Here is a 27831-nt window from a genome sequence, read left to right as displayed (position 1 = left end):
AAACGTCCAATATCCTCTTGCTAGGGTGCAATATGAAAAAATCACCACCATCTATCATCCCGTTAAATTACGACTACCAAAAAATGTCACCGTCTTCCACATCAAATCCAATACCAGCACAAAGTGATGCCGCAACTTCATTGTATGACAATCAATATCAAAGCCTTTTTGGGGATCCTGTTCCGCCAACGCCATCTGAGGATTATTTTGGTCATTTAGATGGTAGTTTGTATGGCAGCTTTCGGCGAGATTCTTATGCTTCTGCAATAGCAGATGATTTCAATCGAACGATAACTTTGGCCACAGATGGCGGAGGAAGTAGGAGGAGATTATCAAGACTGTTCTCACAAACACCAATAACTAGCACGAATGCGGGTTTAACAAGTAGTCCGAGATTGGCACCTCCAGATATTCAAATCTTGCCTGATAGTGGTAGTGGTGGTAATTCAAGTTCTGATCAACAAGCCTCACCGAATTATGGATTGTTAAGGCCTGATGATGCTGTACGATTATCGATTGATGATAGTTTTGAACAATCGCAAGATATGGATAGTAATGGAGTGCAAGATTATGTAGAGCATGGTCAAACGGCACAAGATGTTATTCGAAGGATATCGGACTTCTCCGAGGATTTTAAATCGAATGTTGGATCTTTGAGGTTAGTTTTACTGATATTATTTCGTTAAGTATGAATTATAACAGCCAGTAACGGTTATACAAAATTTTTCTTTAAAAACATGCAATGTGCAGATTTTGAAACAAAAGAGTTGACGTACAAACTTGGAAAACAAGTATTATTTTTTTTTCTAACTCCTTTACTTACTTTTTCACTGTCTCGACATACAATTCTAATTCAATACCTACTTGTTTTTTTAGTCTATTTATTAAACATCTGGAACAGTATATCTGTTAATAAATACATAAAAGATAAAAGTAATGTTTTCCTTCTGAAGCAAAATAAGCTTTCATTCGTCAAAGATTTATGTCCTTTTAAAACTAAACAAAATAATGTCTCCTTGGTTTTCACTTTTAGGTTCAATTCCCCACTCCTTTCTTACTAAAAAAATTAGCTTAACAAAAAACTCGGCTCTAAACTGTTGTAACCAATAACATTGTATAACTTGGAACAGTTTATTTTGGTAAAATATGTTGAATGAATGAATGAATGTGGTGTGGGGGAAAGTTGCACTGCGACCTTAAAGGTCTATTGTGCCCCCAAATTTGGCTGCAAATTACTACTTACAGTACGGTCTCCAGTTTGATACTTTTTAGGTATTTGATTAACTGGAGTATTTCTATCGACGGTAGATCTTTACTTGTTACCTGGTGCTGGCCCAGGTTTCTGTGTCGTTGGTTTATTAGTGCTTCACAGTTGCCCAGTATGTGTTCTGGTGTATCTTCATTATTGTTGCAGAATCTGCAGGTAGCACTGTCTGCCAGGCCAATGTTGTTGAGGTGTTTTCTCAATTTGCAGTGGCCTGTAAGGATCCCTGTTATTATTCTCAGGTTGTTTCTACTCAGGTTAATGCAGGTTTTAAATCTTTTTTGGTTGTAATTCCCAAGTAATGATTTCGCCTGTCTGAGTTTAGGAGTCTCTTTCCAAATTTTTGTGCGTTTGGTCTCCTCATCGGTTTTTATCATTTGTTTGATCGTGCTGTCTCCAATTCCGCAATATGGTTCTGGGCCCATAAGAGGTGCGGTTGCACCTGCTTTTGCTAAGGAGTCTGCTAATTCGTTCCCTTGTACTCCAACATGTCCGGGAACCCAGTACAGTGTTATTTTGTTTGCTTTGCCAAGCTCGTTCAGCTTATTCACACATTCCCATACTAGTTTGGAGTTGATGGCGTATGAGTTTATAGCTTTATGTGCGGCCTGGCTATCTGACATGATGGCAATGTTTTGGTTTTTGTATTTTCTTTCGAGATTTCGTTCTGCGCATTTATCTATAGCGTTGATTGTCGCTTGAAAAATGCTAGGAAACTGTCCCATTGGAATGGAAATTTTGGTACTAGGCCCAAATATTCCTGCTTCAGTTCCCTGCTCTCGATCCATCAGTGTTGATGGCATTTGCATTGAAAGTGTAGTTCGTGGATTCACTTACCCACTTTGCCTTGCTACTAAACTGTGTTTGAAAGTTTTTCTCAAAATTGTATTTCTTGATCATGCAATCTCTTGGGATGTCAAGGAGGTTTTTAACTGTGGTGTTCGATATTGAGTCCCTTTCTGTGAGACCAATACTCTTGCCCGTACCAGTTCCCTCCTTTGCAAATCTCAAGATTGTTCCGTTAGCAGTACTACTTATTACTTCATGAAGTGGTGTTAAGTGGAGGATGACCTCCATTGCTGCTGTAGGGCAAGTTCTCATTAAGGCCGGTAATGCATAAGCAGGCCAATCTTCGAACTTTGTTTAATGTCTTTTTAGTTGTAACTAGTTCGGTTCTTTTGTGCCAAATAATCGCACCGTAGGTGATAATGGGTCTCACCATCATGGTATACATCCACCGTAGGATATTTGGTTTACACCCCCATGATTTATTTGCCAGTCTTCGGCATATCATAACATATAAAATATGTTAGTGAGATCAGATTGGCTAAGAAGTGAGAGAGATTGCCTATGTCTATATTTATAGAGTAGTAAAATTCTTCCAAATGGGGTCTACGTCTTTGAGGTAAAGCAGGATATCCACATCGAAGATGAGGAACCGATTCCACCTGATCCTTATCAATGCAGATTCTGCAGAAATTGCAAAAATAGATTCCAAGGCGTGTTGTGTGTTTGTCTATTAGACAGTGTCCTGTTATTACACCTATTACGAAGACGATTTGTGATATGGTTATAAATAATAAATATTTGAAACGTGAGGATACATAGTAGTCGACTGTTAATTTGATAAATGGTACTAAAAAGTTCTACGTTTTATGCTGTTGTTATCTTCTTTTAAACATCATCTTCATTGTGTTCGTTCGCAAATACCTTATTAATACCATTTGTAAGCAAGTAATTCGAAGCGAAACTTCAATTTCGTTGCGAATGCTTCTGTTCAATTAAAATTTTGTTTTAGGTTTTATTGCATTATCTTGAATTATCGTCACTTCGGTAGAGGCAGTTTTCAGTCAACTATACACTGCTAGAAAGTGAAAGGTGAAACTTTCAAAAGACCGTTAAATGCATGCTTATACAAGTGTGATTCCTTGTTTCAACACATTTTATTTTGTTGCACTTTATAAAGACTCCTATGTTCAAATAAATGTCAGGAATAATCGTGTGTATATCCGAAAATGGACAACATATCTTTACAATGCGGTATCCATTTCCTTGAAAAATATTATACCAATACATCAAATGTTCGTTGCAAGAATTTAGTATCCTTGCTTACTAAGATTCGTCGTTGAAAAAGAATAACTGATTCACTTTAAGAATCAAAGTCAAGGACTGTTATTTTCAGTTCTTGACATGGTTTCAATTGTAATAAAGTGTAAATGGCTCAAGACGCTTCTTTAAAGCATGTCAGCTTTGATTGTGGATTCTTTGATGACTCCTGAGGGACAGCTTACCTTTGGTCTTACTTGCTTTGCTATGTTTATAACACTGACAGTATTTGAGGTGCTGAACTCGAAAACAAAGTCAAACATTTGCTATCATCAGCTAGCGTTTTCGAGATATTCACGTTATCAAATCTCTACAATCGATTTTTTTCAAATTTTAAGTACCTGTATCACCCAAACTAGAGCTGCTATAGAGGGAAATCAGCGATGTTAAATTAGTAAAAAACAGTTAAGAAACATCATAAAACATAAAAATGATGCAATTTTGTTGACCAGTGTAATCAATCGCATGCTGATTTCCGTAAATTTTTGTTGCTTAAGTGCTAATATAATTATTAACTCCCGTAGTATCGAATGACTTTTCTAAATAAACTGTAAAAAATACTCAAATTCTTCCATGTTGAAATTATGCTGGCACAAAATGCACAGAGATATAAGACTGCCCCAAGTTCTGATGTTTAGTTTTAAATTTTTATAAGTTAATGTCATATTTCGAAATTTATCTTTTAATTGCTAATTTTAAAAGTTGTTTGAAAATTCGCCAAGAAAACAATCGAAAATTAATAATTGATATAAATTTAAGACCAAAACTAAGAACTTGGTATACTTTTATATTTCAGTGCTCTTTGGGGCAGTATAATTTAAACAAATGAAAACTTTGTTCACTGGTCAACAAGGTTTTTGCCACAAGAACCAAAATATACTTTTCTAGTAGTTTTTGGGGTGCTGAATACGAATCTGAAGTCAGAAAAATTTGATTGGCCTCCGTTTTTTTAAATATAACCGTTAGAAAATGTCAAAAAACGTCATTTTGGCTGTTTTCGAGGTAATGTTTTTATGTGGAGTAGTTCATTATGAATAAATTTGTAACGGTGCCTATAAGAACTAGTTTTATTCTTTCAAAAAATGTTTAAATCTTTCCGATATCTCTTTTATTGCCCGAGATATTTAAAATTTAAGAAGCGGTCTTTGAATCAGAAACAACACTGGCCAACCAAATTTTTTTTATAACGGTTATATTTCAAGAACGGAGGCTAATAGAATTTTTCTGATTGCGGATTGGAGTTCAACAACTCAAAAACCTTTAGAAAAATATATTTTGGTTCTTGTGGTAAAAATTCTGTGACCAGTCCCTTAAACTTTAGATTAAGTTTAGTTTCACTTTGGCTTATAAAATGAAACTTAAGATATCTCGAGCAATAAAAGAGATATCGGGTAAAGGAGAATGGGCATTTTGGACGTTGAGCGGCCATTAATGAAATTGGTATCAAATGAAAGAATTATAACCTAGGAAAAACTTTTACTATGGACGCTTGGCTGTATTGCATTAAGAATGCAAGATAATGCATTATTAGTATTGTTAATGCATTGTTCAATGTATGAAGGACAAATTGATTCATATCTTTATTTGGAACATAAAAAATGATGCTCTGTCATTTTCCCTGAGTCTGAAGACATTAATATTGAAAATCCGACCAATAGAACTCATAATGTACGATTTTTAAGGCAACCACTTCAAGATTTTGTTCAAACAATTCAAACTAACAACAACCAGGGGCGTATACAGGTTTGCTTCTTGGGGGGGGTCATGCCAATTTCTTTTTTTTTTTCAAAAGTTTTGATAGCAGGCATAAACCTGAAAATGGGCTTTTTGAATTATTAAACATTAAAATTTGTGCGTCTTGCATTTCGAATCGAAAAGTTCCGAATGTAGTTCTAAAAATAACCAAACGAAAACGGTATGAGATTCGTTTAAGTTTAGCGTTAAGCCTTGAAGCCTAGAACGCTGCTGATGTGAAACGAAATTTTTCGTCGGTCTCCACGAGGACAACGAAATGCTTGCGAAATCTGGACCGAAAAATACTCAAAAATTGCAAAACATAAATGAAAAAAAAAGCAAACACGCATCGCAGAAAGACATGCAATGACAAAAGAACAACAAAAACAAACAAAAAAACTCAAAATGTCATTTTTCCACACAGAATGAATGTCCCCGGCAATTGTTTGTGTGCGAAAAAGAAGTTTAGACTTTCAATTTCGTTGTGCCGAACAGCGTACTACAGAACGAAAAGTTGAACGAAATTTTTGGTTTACCATTTCGTTGTTTCATTTTTGTATGGGATTTTTCGTTTCTTATCAGCAGCGTACTAGGCTTTAATTTTGACCAATTGAGGCTATCCTCTCCTAAAAATAAAATGTAGGGGAGAGTGGGGCAGTTTTGAACACTTTTTGCTTTCGCCACTGCTTGAACGAAATATGTTCGTTTTCTTGATCTGTAAAGTTTACTAACATTGAACAGTAACATTGAACTTCGATTTCAAAGAACATTTGGTGAGTTAAACAAATTATTTATATTGAATTTTGATGTTTTACAAATATAGGCTCTTATGTTCAAAAGTGCCCCATGTATGGGGCAGTTTTGAACATGGAAGGGGCACTTTTGAACAGCAGTGTTAGTTTCGTTGTAATGAATAAATAATACTTATCTTTTTATTAGTTTTTTAATAAGAACATACAAAAACTCCAAATTGATTATTATATCATATTCAATTAACCAACAAATAATAAAAACTCAGAAAAAATAACATTAAAATTTAAACTATAGTTATCAGTTTATCACATTTATAAGTTCAAAAGAAAAACAAAAACCAAGAAAAATTCATTTAAAATATATCTTAGAAAAATGGTATTCATACCATTTATGCTTCTCAGAGTAAAATAGATTTATTTTCAATATACATATATAGATATATTTCTAGACATTAAATCCAAATGTTAACAAAGCGGATGTTCTTCATGTACCAGGAGCATTAATTGGTGTAGGTAGCTTGACTTTAATTTCTATAACGCTTAAGCGGTATATAATCGAGTTCTCATCGAGAACAGTCTAGCAGAACTTGAAGAATTAGGCATTTTTTTAAACCCTCAATTATGCTATACATATCGTGTTGACGGGTTCAAATATCGAAATACTTCTAAAAAAGATTGATATACTAAAATTGTATATGCAGTGTTCAAATGTACCCCGTGTTCAAAACTGCCCCACTCTCCCCTACTGTACGAGTACTTCGATTGAATAATTTGCCTTAAAACAACTGTTCATTGTTCATTGCTAGCCCAGAAAGTTAAAATAAAAATCGTTTTTACTTAATAACAGTTTTAACTTTTGAATTAAAAGTCTTCCTAACCTCAGGCAAAGGAATCGCAAAGTTTTTTAAAAAAAATTGCATTTGAAAATATAATTTTTTTAAAATTTTGTTTTAAAACTGTATGGGAATTTAAAATACCTCTATTAAAATGGTAAAGACAAAAAAAATAATTTTGGCGATATTTTGGAATTCGTCCGTTTTCAGGTATTAATCAGCGGCTTACAATATAAAAAACATTCAGTTGTATTTATTAGATTAAGCCCTGCTTTTTCAATCGTCAGATAGACTATCAGAAGAATAAATGTCACTATAAAAAAAAACTTTTATTCCTAGGAATAAGCTCTAACTTAGGTTTATCTAACTATTCAAAAAATTAGCCCTAAGTGATATTTAATAATAATATTTAAATTGCCTTAGATAAGGTTGCTTACATTGCTTCTATAATTGGCTGGCCATTGATGATTAACAAATCGATAGTTGTTTCAAAAAATGCAACAGATCTAGCAAATTTAGTATGTACAAAATACTGTTATATATTCTGTAAGCAAACAAAATTCACCAAATTTTATCAGACGAATGTATTGAACTGGAAAATTGCAAAAAACTAAAAAGATTTGAGAAATGATATCCTTCTTTAACATTTTGCCGATGACGAATTTTATCAACAGAATTGACCTCCACACAGCAAGGCCAGATTCAATTTCTTTTAAAAAGCTTTGAATATAATACTTATCCGGATTTTGTTTCCATACAAAACTCTACAGCACAGCGCAACTAATATTATCGAACGAATAAAAATAATCCTAATCCGGCATAGCGTTCGCTAAAAATATGACCACATCCCCAAAATATGGTAAAATAGTTTGTTTGAATACCAAAAATTTTGTTTACTTTTAATTTTCGTTCATGTTCTAAAACTTCAACATTTTGAAAATAATCTTACTCAAGAGATTTCAGTATCACATAACAAATTCTTTTTTAAGTTCTGAGTTCTTGGGGGGGGTCATGACCCCGTGACCCCCCCCTTTTATACGCCGTTGACAACAACTCAAATTGAACAACGAAACTCTTAAAATAGGCTTGAAATTGTTGTTTTAAAATGCTTATAGTTTAGGTTATAGTGGTTGGATATTCAAGATAAAGGTCTTCAGGCTCAGGAAAAATGACAGAGTATCATATTTTGCACTTAAAATACACGATTAAGTTATAACATTGAGCCAATCTATATAAAGTGTTAAATGCAAAAATGCATTTTATCCGTTTTTGAAGTACGTCACAAGGATAAAACTTCTGCACAGTATATGTAAACCTTAATTACATCAAAAAATAACAAATTCATTCCTGGCCGCGTAACGTCCACGTTCCATACAAACTTGCCCATTCTCCTTTAAACAATTTTTGAAAGAAAAATGTCTGTTCTTATAATAACCGTTACAAATTTGTTTATAATGAATTACCCCACATAAAACCAGAACCTCGAAAAAGCCAAAATGACGTTTTTTAGCATTTTGTGGATTCGAGTTCAGCAACCCATAAACCTTCAGAAAAGTATATTTTGATTCTTGTGGCAAAAAAAAGTTAAGTTTTGTTGACCATCAGTGTTATTTAATTTACAGAAAGGTTTTTGTTGTGATTTCACTAATTTTGCAAGGTATTGCTGTAGAATTTAAAATCTATAGTCATTTGGTTTTTCTTTTTCTTTTTTTCCAGCTTCTTTTTTAGAAAACCTCAACTATCAATTCTCCAGCTTGAAGCTTGTTTTGGCACACAAATTTGTTCATAATGAATCAGTATGTTTCACCTTTTTCTATATTCAAATAATACCACATGAATCCGCCAGGAACCTGTGCTTACTTTCTTGTAGTTCTCATCTTCATTGGAGAATTTATCAGTAATCTTTCATTAGCAAATTTATGAACTGCTGCACTTTAAGTGACATCTTGTGATCTTGTTAAGCACAATAATTCAAACTTTCCAAACCATCAAGGCAGTCCTATTAGTCTTTATTACACTTCCTGTTTGTCTAATCAAATATCCATCCCAAAACAAAAGGTCATCATTTGGGATGTTTTTTAAGGAGGTTATGGAAGTCTAGCTAGAATGCATTTTTTTCCACTTGCCCACATCAAATTTGGAGAGCATTAACATTGGTTACACTGGTCGGCAACGAAAATAGTGCCTGAACCAAACCATACTTTTCTAAAGGATTTTTGTGTGCTGATTCCGAATCCCAAGTCAAAATTTCACTGGCACGTCACGTTTTCGAAATATTTGAATATTAACAGGTCCAAAACGCATTTTTGTTGGTACTTTTGGCGTTGAATTTCATCACCGTAAAATTTATTTTTGCAAAACTACTAATGCAATCTCCAAAAGCCATATTTTATCGTCTTAAATATTTTTATTTATTTTTTTTTTTTTTTCAAAACTATTTTTTCTCAAAGATATTTGGTATACAAATTTATGATATCTCAAAATCTTGGTGGTTAAGTGAACTTCTGGTTTTTTGAAGCCGATTTGAAGTAAATTCCAGTTTTGGATTCCTGATTTGTATAAAAAAGGCAAAATATTACGGAAAATTATATATTTTAGATCAAAAGTAATAAAATATTTCATTCAAGATTAGTTTTTGGAACTTTATAGCGAAAACAGTAATGAGCAGATCTCAAAAACTAGACGTGATGGAATAAATCTGTTAACAATTTTGAATTCAGCACACTCAAGTTAATTAAAATCACCTTACAGAGTTCTTGCTCCGGGCTCTTTTTTTTTGTTTTTTGCCGACCAGTGTTATTAATTACATTTAACAGTTTTAGAGAAAGTAAACAGTCGCAAAATTTTCATGTAAACACCATCCACTAGAATTATATGCGCTCTTTTAAAGATCAAAGAATGGTATTTGAGACTTTCAAAAGCTGTAATTTTACTATAACCATGACATCGCGATATCCTTTTACTGCAGATCCATATCCATCGAACTAAAAATTCTTGTGGAAAATATTCCAATTCTTGAACTCATGTATTATGTAGAACTCCTTCAAGTCGTTCTAAATTTTTAATGAAATTTTTTCATTCTTTTATTTTAGAGAATCACCACCCGAAATCCCCGAACCACCTTCCAGATACACCCGCCAAATATCCAACGAATCATACTCCAGCACAGAATGGTTCAAACCCATAAATGCCTATCCAGAATTCACAAAAATGCCAAAAATGCGACCAAGTTCTAAAAATGTCCTCTCGATAAAACATCTCGAAATGCCACCAGAGGATTCACCAGTTGCAGCAATGATTAATGATTCGAATGGTTCAAGTAGTGGTGATGATCAAAGAAAAATCGATCCAGTTCCTGTTAGACCACCTGATCCGCAACCATCACGTTTGAGATCGTTACAACGTCAATCGAGTTCAACAGATTCGATGTTGCCAAGCAATCTTCCTCCAATTCCACCACCACCACTGCCACCAGCACCATGTTCTCAGCAAATGCCTCCAGAGTCAGTTCTTCCACAGCCAATACCTCGGCAAGTATCACCAATTATTGTTACCGAAGCAATCACAACAGGAGCTGATTATAGGTATGAAAACCTGCTTTATTTTTTTTTTTTTGTACAATTTATAAATTTGTATTTTTCTAGAGTAACTGCTCCCCGAACCCACAAAAAGCCATCTTTTACAATTATTGCCGAAAAATCATCACAGTCTTCCATCGAACAAAAACCTCCATCTTCCGGGCTTTCCCCCTTCCGTGGCCACGGATTTAAAGAACCCGAAACTCTTCCACAATTGGTATCTTCCGAGAGTCCATCAAAACCAGTAGCAATGCCTCGAATGCTTCATCAAAAATCACTCTCGTCAACTCATCTAAGACTTCCCAGTATATCAGGTCCATCAGGAAAATTGCCAGGTTCAGACGACTCCCCACGGCCTTCGGTTCAGTTCAATATGAGCGGCAGACGTGCATCAATACAATTAACTAATCAAAAAGGAATCCTTCAAAAAGGAAAAGATCATTCTTCGTCTTCCCAAGATACTCCTTTATCTGCTAGATTAGACCCTTTTGCTAAAGATAAGACCATTAAAAGCTGTGAAGCACTGCCACTAATAACGGATCCCTATAGAACTTCAATACCAAGGCTGAGTGCGCCACCAAGTGCACCAACGCAACCAATTGTCTCAAATTTGAATCCCACAAGAAAACAACGAGGCCTTTTGAGAGTCATCAACAGTGCAGATTCAAACTCACGAATTCCGGTTCGATCGAATTGGGCCAGCATGGATGATCTATCGACACAAAAAAAGCCAATGCTATCACCACTTCGGGTTCAAATTCGTCGTCGATCAAGCTCTACATCACCGGAAAGAAGAAGTTCCACACAAACTGAACCTAGAAGTTCTATCGTCTCCGATCGCCGAAGCTCCAATCTAAGCTCGGTTACAACTTCTGACTTTAGCTTTCGTCGGAACTCCTTGTCACCTATAAAAACTCCCTTGACTGGTAGAAGAAAATCTATATTTCAGCCAGGAGGGACAACAAAATCTACACCAGTGTCACCGGCGAATCGAAAACGAACTTCAAGAACTCCCCGGAAAGTCGCAAAGCCATCTACACTGTCTCCAATCATTGGAACACCAAATAAAGATCTTCCTCCAACTTCGCCAGCAAAAGCTCGACCTATTTCAGTATCTTTGTCTCGTAGGGAATCACTCTCAAAAATTCCAGTCTTGAATAGTCCAAATGGTGCTTCAAGATCAAATTCCAGATTGAGCTCACGAGGAAACTCACGAGTCAGCTCGAGATCGAGTTCACCTTATAAAGACTTTGGTGCAAGTCCAAGAGTTCCTTCAAGCCGTTCTCCATCGCGACAATCTCTACGACCTGAATCAAGACTGACATCAAGAGGTGGATCACGTCCAGTGTCACGGGCAGCCTCTAGCAAAGCTCCTTCAAGATCAACTTCTAGAGCTTCAACTCGAGAAATTTCTAGAGCTGCTTCTCGAGCGAATTCTCGAGCCAGCTCTCGACCAAATTCCCGCATGGATCAAGCAAAGGCGATTGCGAATTCTCGATCGAATTCTCGACTTAGTACGAGAAGTGAAAGTCCAACAAAAAGTCGAAGCCCACCAAAGACCGATCGAAGAAATAAGTCTTCATCGCGAAGCCCGGATCCGAGAAAAACTCGAAGAAAATCCATAAGTCCTGAAAAATCCAAAACACCTGTTGTTCAGCGAAGAAATTCCAAGTCACGTATTCCAGCTCGTATTCCCACCTCGAAATCTCCAACGGGCACGAAGCCCAGAGTTCCATCAAGACCTGGAATGACACCGAGAAGAGAATCTCCAAAAAGAGCGAGTGTTCGTAAATCGCCAGTAAGTGCCAAAAATGCAACTGCCAGCAGTGTTCCACGAGGCAGTACTAAAAGTAGTATGAAAGCTCCTACGAAAGGGATAAATACAAAGAAAACAGCGACTGATGGAGTCCGAAGAACTCCATCGTCTGTAAAAAAGCCAATGGGTAAGGGTTCAACTCCAAAGCCAGCTTCAAGTCCGACGGGCTTAAAAAGTCGACAACCAAGTAACCTTCAATCGAGTAATCTTCGAAAGACTGACCACAAACGTGAATCTTCGACAGTCCGTCAGGCTATTATAGCAGCGGCAATGCTGAAAAAAGAAGCTTCATCCATGAGTTTGAAAAAGGAGGAAGTCAAAGCTGATCAAGCTTCCAGTAACCAAGCTGAATCGCAAGAAACTGAAGCAATTCAATCTAAAGAAGAAGGAACTAAAGGGCCTCCGAAGTCTCTGAAACGCCAGCCTTCAACAATGGCCCTTTTAACAATCGGTTCAAAGCTTAGTCTTTTAAAAAAGCGGTCTGACAGTAACCTGAGCAAAAAAATGAACGACATGAAGAAAACTGCTGACGGTGAAGGTGCAACTAACGGTAATAATACAGAAAATGGTAAGCTTGTAGCTTTGACAAAGCCAAATGTTATTTCAATGACTACCGCTGCCATTACAGCTAAGCCTGTGGAAATAAGTACTGTCCTGGCAAATCAATTGCCAAAGTCAAGTAGTACTGGGCAATTGTTGGCAGGACAAGAACAAGACATGGCAGCACTGCCGGCAGCCATATTGGAAAAATCACAAAAAACCTTGGAGAATATACAAAAGACTGTGACAGAAGCAACAGATGAAATACAAAAGACCATCAATGAGAACTTAACTGATTTGAAGACATTGGAGAGTGACATGGGCAAGATGTCGGAGGAGCTAACCGGTTCACCATTGTCTTTGGAAACGTCTGATAGCCTTAAGACGGTTATTGAAAAGCGTTCGCCTAAAAATGCTGCCGAAGGCAAGACAAAAGCATCGTCGTCGTCGTCGGGTACCGCCGCCGTTGATGATGCCTTTGGTGAAGCGGTACAGAAATCTCCGATTCCTGCAACTCGTCCTTTTGATGCAACAGTTACAGTTATCAATCCATCGAAGGAATTGAAGAATAATTTAAAAGGTACTGCAGGATTAGGAGCAGGTGGAACAACAACAATGAGTAGCAGCGGTTTAGATGTTGATGAGGATTTAGCCGAAAGGGTTAGTGAACGTGCTATTTCTGTGTTGCCAGAAGTTGACTGTGAAAGTGCAAATTTGCAGAGTAACGAAGCTGGATTCATTGAGGATGTTGATGTTATGAGTGGCCATTCTGGAGTTGGAAAAGATTCAAAGGCAACCAGTTCTCAGCATAAAAGTGTTAAAATTGATGGAGGCGATAGTGAAGACGATACACAAAAAGAGTAAGTTTTTTCATAAGTTAAAACAAATTATTTTCTGATTACTGGGAACTTTTTTTTCAATTGGCTTTTAAGCATCTAAGTTGGGTTTATAATACCTCGCAATGCAGATTTCTCATAGCTAATAGAGAAATTATCGAAAGATTCCGAAAAAACATTTTTTTATCTTCTTAGTGGCAAATACTCTAACTTCATCAGTTTCCAACCGATTTGAATTTTTGAACCTGTTCTTAAAAGAAGATATTCCTTTTGCAACAATTATAAAATATATGGTTTAAATTTAAAACATAGACTTAATAAACTCCGGAATTTTAAATATAGTATTTTTTTGACATTTTCTCCACTTGAACATCATTTTAAGGCTTAATCACACCGGAAGGGTATGCGGTAGCGGTACGGGTAATTGTATGAAAAAATTCCAAACTGGAACATCAATATTCAGTACCGCTACCCGGACCGCTGTCGTATACCTTTTGATTTGGTCAAGCCCTTAAGCATACTTTTGAACTAGAAAATTTTAATTTTTTTTTACCAAAAAATAATAAGTTTTAATCAAATGATTTATTTTCTATGAAAATTGGTTGGAAATTAACAAAGTTAGAGATTTTGGGGGTATATTGAGACAACAAAGTATGCAGTTTTAATTTTATATTCAATACGCCCTGATATAAAACGTATAAGGTAACGAGAAATTTTCTTTTTTAATTTGTTTTTGTTCAACAGTGTATTAAAATGTAAAAATCTGTATTTTTTGGGTTGGGGTCAAAATTCTACCGCAGTCAAAATTCTGCTTTCAAAATTCTGCTTTTTAAAATCCTGTTTTTCAAAATTCTGCTTTTCAAAATTCTGCTTTTCATAATTCTGTTTTCCAAAATTCTGCCAAAAATTCAAAAAAAGGTTTGGAAAGTGTTAAAAAGCGTTCGCTTTTAAACATTTTCCAAACCTTTTTTTAATTTTTGGCAGAATTTTCTAAAATCATCTTCTAGCATAATTTGCTGCCTATTTGAGATTACTTACTTACAGTATTTTCGCATTTTTTTGTAATAATTATATTTTTTTTGATTAATCAATAAATTTAAAAATATTGAGAAAAGGTTTTTAATGATAAACTTCGAAAAATAATAGGTAATTGAACATGATTTAAATATTCAAAACATTAAATAAGATAATCATTTTTATCAAAAAAACAAAACCGACTTCCATGATTCAAAACGGGGTTTTGTGGTTTTTCTAATAGTTCATATGACTTAAACTGAACGAAATTGAAATGGGACCACACTGCAGCCACCAGCTTTCTAATACAAAAAGAATTATTAAAATTGGTTCACTCAGTCCAAAGTTATGCGGTAACAAACATTAAAAAAAAAAAAAATACAGACGAATTGAATACCTCCTCCTTTTTGGAAGTCGGTAAAAAGGAATATATTTTATCACACAACATCGTTTCTATAATAAGTTTTCAACGGTATATTCGTATAGATGTGAGTTATAATAAAGTCAGTACCTTCTCTAAGCAGTTTGAAAATTATTTGTGATGGTTAAACAGCAAGCAGTTAAGAAAATACCAACCTAAAAAACATTAATGAGGTATTTTGGTATAGTAAACGCATATGCTATGAAAAAAAGCAGCATTAGCCGAATTTTTTTGTTAAAAAAAATGCAGGCAGAATTTTGAAAAGCAGGATTTTGAAAGACAATAGAAAAAAAGCAGAAATTGAAAAACAGAATTTTCTTGAAAAAAACTGAATTTTGAAAATCAGAATTTTGAAGTCAGAGTTTTGACATGCTCCCTTATTTTTTCTAAAGAACACAGGAGGCAAAAACATCAAAAATTTGACAGATGTGTGTCAAGTTATTTTATTTTTTCTCTCTAATAACATAAAAATTATTTCAAATGCCTTCATTGCTGATTTTTGGTGAATTATTTCTCAAACATTGAATTTCACGGTTTTGAATTTTAAACGTCTAAATCTAGAGTTGCAGATTATTTACATTTTTCGTTTGTATTTGTGAATTTCAAATATAAACAAGACTTTATTTTAATTAAAAGTTGTTTTTTTTTTATAGTATTTTAAGACAATCAAACACTTGCAACCATTTCTCCTATTCCAAGTTCTTTTGTTTTTCACAAAGTAGATCAGGAAAAATTACATGGGGCCTAGGCAAATGCCGTACAACCATAAGACTGGTCTCAAATTAAATCTCAAGACTACTGCATACAAAATGTGAAATTTTTCTTAAAAGCTGTATGTGTGGTTATCTGGATATAGAGATATAATAACCGTAGAAACATAAATCCTGCATCCAATAACATACCTGGTTCTTAGATATTTTTTCCGCAGTATGCTACTTTTAGAATTTATAAGCTTAACACACAAAAAAAAAGTCAAAAAAACTCGCGGTTTTTCATGCACCATGAAGTTAACACAGGTATTTTGAAGTTGTTAACTTGGGTTTATATTAGTTTACTAGATCCTAGATTCTAATTCAGTTTAGTGCAATATTTTGCTACCAAGGATGGTTTAAAAACATAAAAACGTATATTTTAACCAATTTCATTAAAATCCAATTTTCAAAATTCATTGGATTATTAGCATTTTTTAAATCAAAAAATTTAAGTGATTTCGAAAAACTGCATTTCGGGAAGGATGATCGTACAAAAATAAAAAAAAAAAAAAATCATTTGAAAGCTTCATTTTTCTAATTTGATGGTCTTATAACCAAATGTTTTTATTTTAAATGCCCTCACTGCCCACTTACTAAAAATATTATGAGATCAAAATTTTCAAATAAAAAGTTATAATTTTATATTTGTTTTTATTTACCTTTAGAAAATAATGGATTGCTGATAAAATCATGGTGAAACTGTTAGTTAGGCTTTAGTTTTCTTTTTTATATTCTTCTGGAAACCTTTTTACAATAATATTTATGTAATGTACAGATTTATTCTATTAATGGTTTTTCCTTTTTTGTAAGATCAAACCTACTACTCCTAATCACTGTAACACGACCTAAATAGATTCATTTAATATTTTAATTTTTTTTTTTTTTTTGAGATTCTATAGAAATCGTTTAAAATTCTGATAAACCAGCAAAAGATTAAAAATTTTGAAAAAAGGGGAACAAATTTAAATGCCCTAAAATGCCTTTATCTCAAACCATATTTTTATTGAAAAATTTAAATTTTTCGTTTTTCAATGCAAAAGTGCCTCTTGCATTAAAAAAAATGTGAGTTATTCTTCAATAAAATACATGTATGGAGCTGAAAAAAAGTACAATTCGATAGATAAACTTTTATTTTTATTTCGATAAAATATAGAAGGATGATTTTTTATCCTTGATTTACAGTAGATTTATAGGAGTATTATTTAGTGCTCCACTAAATCGTGTAACAAACAAAACGGAGTTTTAGTTTTGTCATCATAACAATTTTTTTTTAAATCGGAATTTAAGTGAGTTTTACATTTTTTGTATGTTTAAAAGTTATGCAAAGTATATGTAGTTTTAAAACTAACCCAACTTTTAAAATTCTATTGTCATTCAGAAAACTTCACTTCTAACAACACCAAAAAATTAGCCACGCGTCCTCATAACTCCCATTTGATAGATTTTAGCCATCCAATAACTCATTGGATTGTTCAGCGGCAGTAGCGATTTCACTAAAAATGTATTTATGTTTTTACTATAAAAAAATGTTACACATACACCACAGTGACCCCATCGATAACATATTAAGTTTTATTTTTTTAATCCTTTTTAATCTTTGAGTTTGAAGTATTTACACATAAAAAAATACAGCAACTTAAAAGATTAATCATTTAAAATTAGGAAAATTATTCCAGCCAATGAGTGGAAAAAAAATTCACAACAAATAACTCGATCAATTTCTCTTATTTCAATCCCTGACCTACGTTATATAAATGTGCTAGGTATGTTAAACGACTTTAACGTCAATATTCTGTTACTAATGTTCCTACTTCTAAATCCATTAAGGTATAGTAGTAAATCTTGCGTGTATTTAAGCTTTTTAAAATTATCATAAATGTAGTTGTCCATGTAAAAATAATGTCATTAATAAGCAGCATGCCATTCCAGCGACAACTTCATGGATTTTAATTGAGTTTTCTTTGAAAAAATTCTTAACCAAAGAAAAGGTTTGAAATAATCCAAAGGTATGGATTTGCATGTGACAAGTTTATTAAATAAATACAAAAAAAAAAATGTCATGTTCATAAAATATTTTGAAGCGATAACAAACTTATTCATATTTTAATTGTACTGAAAAACGTTCAAAAATTCTGTTTTAATATTTTAAATCCTTCTAAAATGTTTTTTTTTTTCAACCAGTTTAAAGCAAATCTAAAACTCTTGTTATCAAAAGTTCACTTAATTCATTTGACTAACGGCGAAGAAATGAAAATGCCCAACACAATCACTTTGGTCAAAAATTTGAATGAAAATCTGTTTTTAAACAACGAAATCGCAACAAAGTGTTCAAGGTGGAAAGCAAATTCACCTCCTCCCTCTTAAAATTGTACATACTTTGTATTTCTCTATTTTTCTGATGTCCGAAGTATAGCTTACAATACCGTTGGTCAACCATACAACAAACTTAAACGTACCACCTCAAATCCAAAACCCTTAAAACCCTTAAAATCCCATCCCAATTATACGCCTTTTGCTCAATTATCATAATTCACCTCGTTTTATTAGTTCCGAGGTATGACCAAAGGTGGGGAGTTGACTGCATGGCAGGCGACTCGACATAAGAAGGCCTCCAACTCCTTGTGTAATATACCTTTCAGGTGTTTGGCCTACTTCTCGACTGGGGCATATTATGGTCTTTCTTGGCCAAAGTATTCATAATGCGTCAATATCGAAGGCAGGTGCGGTCGGCGGTGGTGGTATTTTGCTGAAACAAAATCACAACAATATTTCTTCCTGGCCAACAGAATAGTTTCGTGCTAAACGAAAAGTCAGTTTTAAGTGGACAACCAGCGTGAAAGGATTCGTGGGATTTTTTGTGAAAAGAAATCAAAAAATAAAAACAAATTAAGAAAGTAAAAAAAACAAAAAAATGATTCAAAAAAATGGAAAACGTAAAAACTCGGTGGTTTTTAACATCGATCTACCAAATGAATTTGGCGACACCGAAAAATACTTCTTTAGGTAAAACAAAGGACGAACAAAAGCAATGAAATTCTTTTGCATTTTCCTGGTTTTAATTAGTAGGTGCACGTTTATCGTTAACTTGGTCACCTACTCTGGTTAGGGTCTATACGTTTTAACGGTCAGATTGAAATGATATCAATTTGTGTATTATATTTTATTTATTTTTTTAGTTTTTTTTTTGTTAGTTTGTGGTTTTCCTAAAATCGCGTGTTTATATTAAATTAAGAGTTTTTTTCGTCAGAAACAATGAATGCTATTTGTATTATAATATAGGCCTTGTGTTTCCTGTGAGTTGGATGAGAGAACTCATTTTTTTCTTTATTTAAGAGTGATTCCGGTTTGGAAATGTGAAACATGATTGAATTTTTGAAATGATTTATGTTTTGAAATTTTTTTTCGGTGATTTTGTTTGTTTTGTTAAACGGACTTGCCGCAGTTTAAATACAGATTTCCGTTTGGTTGCAAGTGGTGAATTAGTTCATTTGATTTTTGTTTTTTTGTTTTGTTTTTAGTGAAGTGATTTTATATGAAATTTAACGTGAGTTATACATTTGAAAAAAAAAAATTATTTAACAGAGACTGTTATTTACCAATGAATATTTGATAAACATTTAAAAACAGGAATATGAAACATTCTTAAAAATCTGAGTAACCCAAAAAGGATTACAATTTAAGTTGGGCTTGAGTCCTGAAAATTAGTGTTATATTCAATAACTGCAGCACCAAATACCTAGACTATAGCTAGTTCTTGAAAGTCAGTCATGCATCAATTGGAACTTATTTTTTGTTGGTGAAATGTCGTATTTTTTCTTTCAAAAGTTATGACGAAACATTAAAATTTTGCATTAAAAACTGCGCTTATAATATGTACAACCGTTTGTTTTTAGTTTACTGGCTGAGTCTTTTTGACTTATCCTGAATTCTTCCATTTTATTTTAAAAAAAATGAAAGCTTGCTTAAAAAAATAAAACTTAAGAAAGGAAAGTTACCCGAAAATTATTTGTGGATTTTGAGAGTTCACAGTCGATATTATTTTTGCGGATACATTTTTAATTTTAAAATCGCATGCGTTTAGTAACTAGCAAGAAAACTTATTGGAAATAATTGACCAAATTTTCAAATAATTTTTTTAAACTGAAACATAACTTGAACATTTCATGCCACATTTATGAATACCTACCCATATTTCTTATAACAAAAATCCATCTTCAACGCAAATTTTTCAAAATTCCCCATAAGCTTAGAATTTTTTTATGTTTTAGTATTTTTATCAGGTGGAGTTAGACTTGTTTGCATTTTAAGCCGACGATATGTGGTTTTATTTTACTTTCAAAAAATTTACTACTGATTGTATTATAGGTATAGCGTTTTTTGTGATTTTGGAGATTTTTTGCTTTTTTTACATTAAAAAATTAAATTAATAAAAATTGCAACATTGCGAATGTGAAGAAAAAATAAAAAATAATTGATACGAATTCGTATCAAGGCAATCACAAATATACCAATACACAATAACAAAAATAATTTATTGTACAAAAAATATTAATATTTTTCAAAAACTTTTTTTTTCAAATTTCAGCTTAAAATATCTTTTAAGATAAGAAAAAAGTATTTTTCTTAAAATTTTCAATAAAATTTGTTGAGCAATTTAGAAGATTAAAGTTATCACAAGAAAAATTTGTCTTTTTTGATAAAAGCGGTGACGTCATATTTTTGTTATTCAACCAAATTTAATCAAAATCGTTAGAGGCTATTTTGCTTAAAAATAAAATCTTAATTGCAAATAAAAATATCTTCCATTAAAGTCAAAAATTATTTCAAATAAAAAAATGTTTGCCTGAAAAAAAAAAAACTGTATGCTAAATGTGTGCATTAAATTTTTTTTTCACAATATTCGTCGAATTTCTTACAGTTTTGACAAATTGTTCTTTTTATTAGATATTTCAACTAGTATTAAATAAAGTTAATAAAAGGCGTAGTACGGAGTACATTTTTTAAGGACTTTTTGGAGCATAGTAAAATAGCCTATACAAACATAGACATATTTTTTAATACACGAGGGAAGAGTCAAAAGTTCACAGAATGGAAAGGAAGAGGGAGAAAATTTAAAATGTTTTTATTTTTCCATTGTAATATTTTCAAATTTGGTAGAATAGTTTATAAATACCGTGTAAACAATTTTTTGAATCATTTGAAATTCACTTTTAATGCAGCTAGTGAGTTTTGGTTGTCAACCGACGATTTATGAATTGAATAATACTTAGGGCTGAACGTAACCCTTTTACTAGTCAACATTTTCAAAATCGACATTCTTATTGTCGACTTATTGATAAGTCGGCATTTTTACAAATCGAATTCCGTCAAAAAGACGAGATAAAGCGATTTAATCACTTTTGAATGTGTTTTATTGAGATATCTATTCGAAGATCTCAAAAAATGTTCCAAAAATTGAGCTTGATCTCATTTTTTTTGCATAAGGCACTATGACACTTAGGTATTTTAAATCGACACATTCTCACAACCCCAAATTAAACATTTTCTGCTTTAAAAAGTAATTTATTCATTACATCTTGTCATCATTACCCAATGTCTGGTGCCTTTTTTATAGAATCTTTGACAAAAATATGCTAAAAAATTGTAAAAATCCGAAAATGTTACGGGTTTTTCTTGCACCACGGAGTTAGCAATTGGCTTTCTAAGCTGGAAACCTGGTTTAAAACAACAAGGAGGTATGTAAATACATACATAAGTTCAGGCAGCATACCGATATAGGGTAGAGTTGCCTAATTCCGGCCTTCTCCAGTAGCCGGCCACCTTTTAGAAAAATCGTTATAACTAGTGATTTTGTAGGATTTATTCCAAATTTTTGCTCTTATGCTGTTCTTTTAAATGTCCCTCCTAAAATAACAATAGGTATTCTTATTATTCTTGTTATTCAGTTTTCTTAGGAAAAATAACTTTTTGTGAAGTGAACTAATCGGGTATGGTTTTTTTGTAATTTTACTGCCGAAACCCACTATCGTAATTAGTGTTTTGTGGAAACAATTTTCGAGCTAATGCTTTTAAATGTTGTTTTTCTTATTAAATGTATATTATTCTTCAAATAAAATAGGTTTTAAACAGGAAAAAGATGTGAATTTTGGTAATTTTAAGGAACACAAAAAAAAGCTTTGAAATTCAAGACTTTCCTGTATTCGGCCCCCTTTTATTGATAAAAGTTTAAAAAATGGGGAAAAATAGATACATTCTTTAATAATTTAATGTTATAACTTATTAACAATCAAAATTGTTTCTAAATTCTTAAAACACAAAGATTTAAATAAAAAACATTCAATTTATTTAAGCTTGACCTAATAAAGTCAGTGGCCGGAAATAGGACACTAGATGGCGAAAATAGGAAACAAAGGCCGGATTTAGGAGAATCGGACTTTTTTAGACAAAAACTTAAATAAAATATTTTTGGGAAATATTATTAACTTTTTTTTAACCATACCGAAAAATTAATAAATAAAGTACATTTCATTTCAAGAATTATTCGAAAATGTTGATATTTGACGTTTCTGTGCTTTATTTTTTGAGACAAAATCCTTAAGGGGCCGGCTACTAGCAACTCTACCCTATCAGTACCTACAGTGCAGTTTATGGGCTATGAGGAAATTTTTCATTTTTCGTTTTTCGTTTTCGACTCACCAAATTTTGTTATTTAAAATTACACATACATATGAACGTTTCAAAATAAATGAAAAATCTCCAAATTCATTAGCGGATGCCGGATTCTATTATTTTTGGTCCTAAACCATTTAAAATACATACATTCATGTCTATAGAATGCAACTAACAAATAAATAAACGTAGACAAAATAGTTCTTTACTTTTAATTTTTTTAATTTTAAAAATGATTATATTCATATCTATTATTTTTCTTAGATGGTCAAAAGTTTACTTAATAAATTTTGAATTGATTGTATGTACGTACTTATAATTATGAAAATTTGGCATAATATCTTGCAGAAATATTAACTTAACTTAAACGCTTAAACCTAAAATCATTATATTTAAGTATGAATTACCTAAAATTTCCTCTATGTGATTGCTGGCCATTGACAAGGAAAATGTCCTTCCCATTGTCCTTTATTATGACTCAGTTAACCTTGAGAAAAACTTACAACAGTAAAAAACGAAAAAATCCAACAAACAAACCATCAACATTCAAACAAGAGTACATGAATAAAATGCCTGACGTTAAACGGACACCGTGTCGATAATAACGCCATGAATTTCCATTTCGTTTATATTGGCAAGGCGAGTCCTGTACCAGTCTCTAAATGTACAATATGCATTTTACCTTTCCCTTGCCATTGCCGCAAACCGGCATTAAAATGGTCTCGCTAATTGTAGGTCCTTTATTTTTGCATTTTTGATTTGCAATTCGAGGCGGAGCAAAATAATAACAACGTTCCCATATGAATGTGAAAATTAGCATGTCCCTTCCAAAGCTTAACCTATACTTTTTTTTTCGCTCTCCACTCCTCGTCCTTAAAGTCAACCCTAAATCCGACAGTAAGGTATTTCTTTTTTGTTTAAACGAAAACCGATTCAAGGAAATTCCTTGCAGTATGGCTTTCTTATTGACAAGGATAACTAAAAACGAAAAAAAGTATACCAAACCTTCATGTCGTGATTCAAGTTAAACGAACAAAAAAATTGGCGACTTAAGATTAAAAAACACTCAATGATGATATTGGCGGTACGGTCGATGTCGAGGGACAAGTATGACGACCACACCCTAAGGTCAACCATAGTGAAATTCTATACAGTGGGCGGGCGCACGGCGGATTTTATCGAATTCAAATTTTTGTGTTGAATATCTTGAAACTGTGCCAACTGCAAGAAGTTAGCTTTTTGAGTCTTTGCAAAACTTAACCAATATCGTCGACCCTCTCGCAAGGAAGTAATTCATTTCCAACCTGTCGAGATAATTATCGCTAAAACATGGAGAAGTTTCAGTTCAAGAATATGCAAATAAAATCAAATTATTGGTAAGAGTTACACTGCTTCTAAATGCACTTACGCCCGCCGCATTCACTTTGACCTTTGGAACTCTCTCTTGTTGTAATTGCGGGTCAGCCTGCACCATCGTGGTTTATATGGGGCATTAAAGTTTGATCGTTTTGATGGTGCGTATGGTAATCAGCGGTTGTATAGCCATCATGTTGAACCTAATGAGATTTGCCTTTCGCAATACAAATTGTTTTTGATTAGCATTTTAAGTAGTGCGATGTATTATTAGTTTGTTTGAAGTTGGCATTTTAAACAAACCCTGTATAAAAACTGTTATGAGACTTTGGTCAAATAATCGGCTTCGGAATGAATGAATGAAAATATCTCAGGAACCACACCTTCAAGAAACTTTTAGTTTTCATTCTATGGATTTGGAAAAAATTTTTGAAAACTCCGAATTTTTAGACAAGGGGTACCCCTTGGATAATTTTCGAAAATCTTAAAAAAAATAATTTATAATTTTTTTAGCTGAATGAAAAGGCCTGTTCTTGTGATCTAAACAAAAATTTGTTTCGCGACTCTGATCCGAAAATATCTGCTTCCGAATGAAAAAGAAAAAAAAAAAATAATTTCGATTGCAAATATTTCAGCAACGCGAATTCCTACAAACTTTTGGTTTTCAGTTATGAATAGAGCCTAGAGAGACCTTTCTTTTGATGTCTGATTCGATGGATTTGGAGAAAATTTTTGAAAATTCCGAATTTTTAGACAAGGGGTACCCATTGGATAATTTTCAAAAATCTTTAAAAAAAATATATTTGTAATTTTTTTAGCTCAATGCAAAGGCCTGTTCACTGTGATCTGTATCTGTAAACAAAAATTTGTTTCCCGACTATGATCCGAAAATATCTGCTTCCGAATGAAAAAAAAAAAAAATATTTTGATTGCAAATAATTCAGCAACCCTAATTCCTACAAACTTTTGGTTTTCAGTTATAAATAGAGTCTCCAGAGTCCTTTCTTTTAATGTCTCATTCGTTGGATTTGGAGAAAATTTTTGAAAATTCAGAATTTTTAGACAAGGGGTACCCCTTGGATAATTTTCGAAAATCTTAAAAAAAATAAATTTGTAATTTCTTAGCTTTTATTTTAGGCCTGTTCACTATGATCTCATATCTGTGAACCAAAACTTCTTTCCGGACTTTGATCCGAAAATATCTGTTTTCGAATGAAAAAAAAAAAAATATTTCCACAGCAAATAATTCAGCAACCCGAACTCCTACAAACTTTTGGTTTTCAGTTATGAATAGAGTCTAAAGAGTCCTTTCTTTTAATGTCTCATTCGTTAGATTTGGAGAATTTTTTTTGAAAATTCCGAATTTTTAGAATTTTTTTCCGAATTTTGGAGAAAATTTTTGAAAATTCAGAATTTTTAGACAAGGGGTACCCCTTGGATAATTTTCGAAAATCTTAAAAAAATAAATTTGTAATTTTTTAGCTGTTATTTTAGGCCTGTTCACTATGATCTCAAATCGGTAAACCAAAACTTATTTCAGAAATTTGATCCAAAAATATCTGCTTCCAAATGAAAAAGAAAAAAAATATATTTCGATAACAAATATTTCAGCAACGCGAATTCCTACAATCTTTTGATTTTCAGTTATAAATAGAGTCTCCAGAGTCCTTTCTTTTGATGTCTCATTCGATGGATTTGGAGAAAATTTTCGAAAATTCAGAATTTTTAGACAAGGGACCCCTTGGATAATTTTCGAAAATCTTAAAAAAATAAATTTTTAATTTTTTAAGCGGTATGCAAAGGCCTGTTCACTGTGATCTCATATCTGTAAACAAAAATTTGTTTCGCAACTTTGATCCGAAAATATCTGCTTCCGAATGAAAAAGAAAGAAAAAATATATTTCAATTACAAATACTTCAGCAAAGCGAATTCCTACAAACTTTTGGTTTTCAGTTATGAATAGAGTCTCCAGAGTCCTTTTTTTTGATGTCTCATTCGATGGAATGAGACATCATCTAGGCAAGAATAATTTCCGAAAAGCTTAAAAACCTCAACAACGCGAATTCCTACAAACTTTTGGTTTTCAGTAATGAATAGAGCCTAGAGAGACCTTTCTTTTGATGTCGCATTCGTTGGATTTGGAGAAAATTTTTGAAAATTCCGATTTTTTAGACAAGGGGTACGTACACCTTGGATAATTTTCGAAAATTTTAAAAAAATAAATATGTAATTTTTTAAGCGGAATGCAACAGCCTGTTCACTGTGATCTCATATCTGTAAACAAAAATTTGTTTCGCGACTTTGATCCGAAAACATCTGCTTCCGAATGAAAAAGAAAAAAATATATATTTCGATTACAAATATTTCAGCAACGCGAATTATTACAAACTTTTGGTTTTCAGTTATGAATAGAGTCTCCAGAGTCCTTTTTTTGATGTCTTATTCGATAGATTTGGAGAAAATTTTCGAAAATTCCGAATATTTAGACAAGGACCCCTTAAAAAAAATAAATTTGTAATTTTTTTAGCTGAATGCATAGGCCTGTTCACTGTGATTTTATATCTGTAAATAAATATTTGTTTCGGGACTTTGATCCGGAAATAACTGCTTCCGAATTTTTTTGGCAAGAGTTTCCTTAGCAAAAACTGCAAAAAAACGATCCTTTTCCTTTTTTTAATATAATTGTTGACTTTTAATTATTTTTTTCTACTTAACCAATGTTTGCACGTGTTATTAACAAGACTCCAATGTCAATATACCCTTCGATGTACCATTTCAGAGCTGGCAGTCAGGATCCTCTCGATGAGGAAAATGAAAAATCCAAAGGCTGTTGCAAATGGTCCAAATGTAAATGTTCTTCGTGTTTTTGTTTACCATGTCGCCGTTCTCGATGTTCAAAATGTTTTCGCAAAAAAGATCAAGATCCCGAAACAGCTTCATTGGCCAGTGTAGAATTGGTCGATGAAAAGGTCAGTTGTTGGAAGAAAATGAAATGTTGTAAACGAAAACCAAAAGCATCTACAACTGAAGAACCAATGCATCATCGAACAATGGAAACTATCAGTGAAGAACCAGAAAGAACAGGAAGTCACACTTCAACAGCTCCTAAGCAAAATAAATGTGGACTTTGTATGAGAAAAATATTCTGCTGTCGATCGGTGAATAAAGTCGAAGCTGTTAAAGATGATACCGAAGAAGTGAAGAAATGCTGTTTCTGTATACCGTGCAGGAAGAAAAGATCAGCGCAAGCTGAGAGTTCGACACAACCTGCCTGGGAGGATCCAGAAAGACCAATACAACAGGCTACAGAGGGAGCTGCACCAACACCAGCAGTTACTCCTGCAGCTCCTCCACAAGAGTAAGATTTTCAAAGTTGGCTCAATCCGGGTTTTCATTTTTTCCAATAAATTTTGTTTGGTCCTGCAGAGGTTGTTGTTCAAGGTTCTGGGGAAAACTAAATTGCTGTAAGAAAAAACAAACCGTAGCTGATAGCAGACGACCTAGCATGAAACAGGGTCTCCCACCAGAGGTTAAATAAGATTGAAGATATTGTACAGATTTTGATTTTTTTTTTTTCTTCTTCTTCTTAGGAAACCCGTCGAAAACTCCATGTAGATTTGGTCGAATTCAACTCCAAGATGAAAGGTGCTATCCCAGTGATGCCACTTTATTTGGCTTGGTTCTGTGCAATTTGTAACACTCTTGTCCCAGGATTAGGTACATCATAATCTTTCCACCCTGTATTTTTTTTATAAATATAACTTTTTTCTTGTTTCAGGAACTTTACTTTCAGGATTCTTTTGTATTTGTGTTGGTATTCCTCGATTTAGCATGTACGATAGTGCTAAAGCACGTTTTGGATCACTCATCATCAATTGCATTGTAGCAGTGGCTCAGTTATTTTGTGTGCTATTCTGTTTCGTTGGTTGGGGATGGTCAATATGGTGGGGAACTATAATGCTTAAAACTGCAAGTAAGATTTTAGTGATGAAAATTATGGTTTTTAAAAAATTTATAATTTTTTCACTTTGTTTTTAAGGAAAATTGAATAAGATTAAAAAAGTGGAAAAACTAGAAGAAGAAGAGGAAAAAAGACAAGCTGAGATGGCTGCTGCAGCTACAATTGCTACAACAACTGATGTTGAAGCTGCAAAAGCTTAAA

The 27831-nt window shown here is 33.1% G+C and overlaps 1 protein-coding gene across 2 annotated transcripts; it reads left to right on the top strand.

The window, feature by feature from the left end:
- On the top strand, positions 1-27831 carry LOC129919037 (protein stum). Of its 2 annotated transcripts, XM_055999844.1 has the most exons (9): positions 1-658; positions 9782-10273; positions 10334-13283; positions 13344-13483; positions 26449-27027; positions 27096-27198; positions 27260-27386; positions 27448-27642; positions 27709-27831. In XM_055999844.1, exons 1-9 carry the CDS (start codon positions 33-35, stop codon positions 27828-27830), a joined length of 5334 nt encoding a protein of 1777 aa, XP_055855819.1. In that variant the 5' UTR covers positions 1-32; the 3' UTR covers position 27831. The 2 variants fall into 2 exon arrangements, with proteins under 2 accessions (XP_055855819.1, XP_055855817.1); XM_055999842.1 differs by having other exon boundaries at positions 10334-13483.

The sequence above is a fragment of the Episyrphus balteatus genome, chromosome 4 (assembly GCF_945859705.1).
Source record: "Episyrphus balteatus chromosome 4, idEpiBalt1.1, whole genome shotgun sequence".
In the NCBI taxonomy this organism is placed as follows: Eukaryota; Metazoa; Arthropoda; class Insecta; order Diptera; family Syrphidae; genus Episyrphus; species Episyrphus balteatus.
This window is presented reverse-complemented; position numbering and strand designations above follow the sequence as displayed.

Excerpts from the sequence above, each read along its gene's own strand:
- LOC129919037 (XM_055999842.1), top strand. The coding sequence starts at position 33 with ATGAAAAAATCACCACCATCTATCATCCCGTTAAATTACGACTACCAA. Across the intron at positions 659-9,781 it reads TCGAATGTTGGATCTTTGAG|AGAATCACCACCCGAAATCC; the intron begins GTTAGTTTTACT and ends CTTTTATTTTAG. Across the intron at positions 13,484-26,448 it reads GAAGACGATACACAAAAAGA|AGCTGGCAGTCAGGATCCTC; the intron begins GTAAGTTTTTTC and ends GTACCATTTCAG.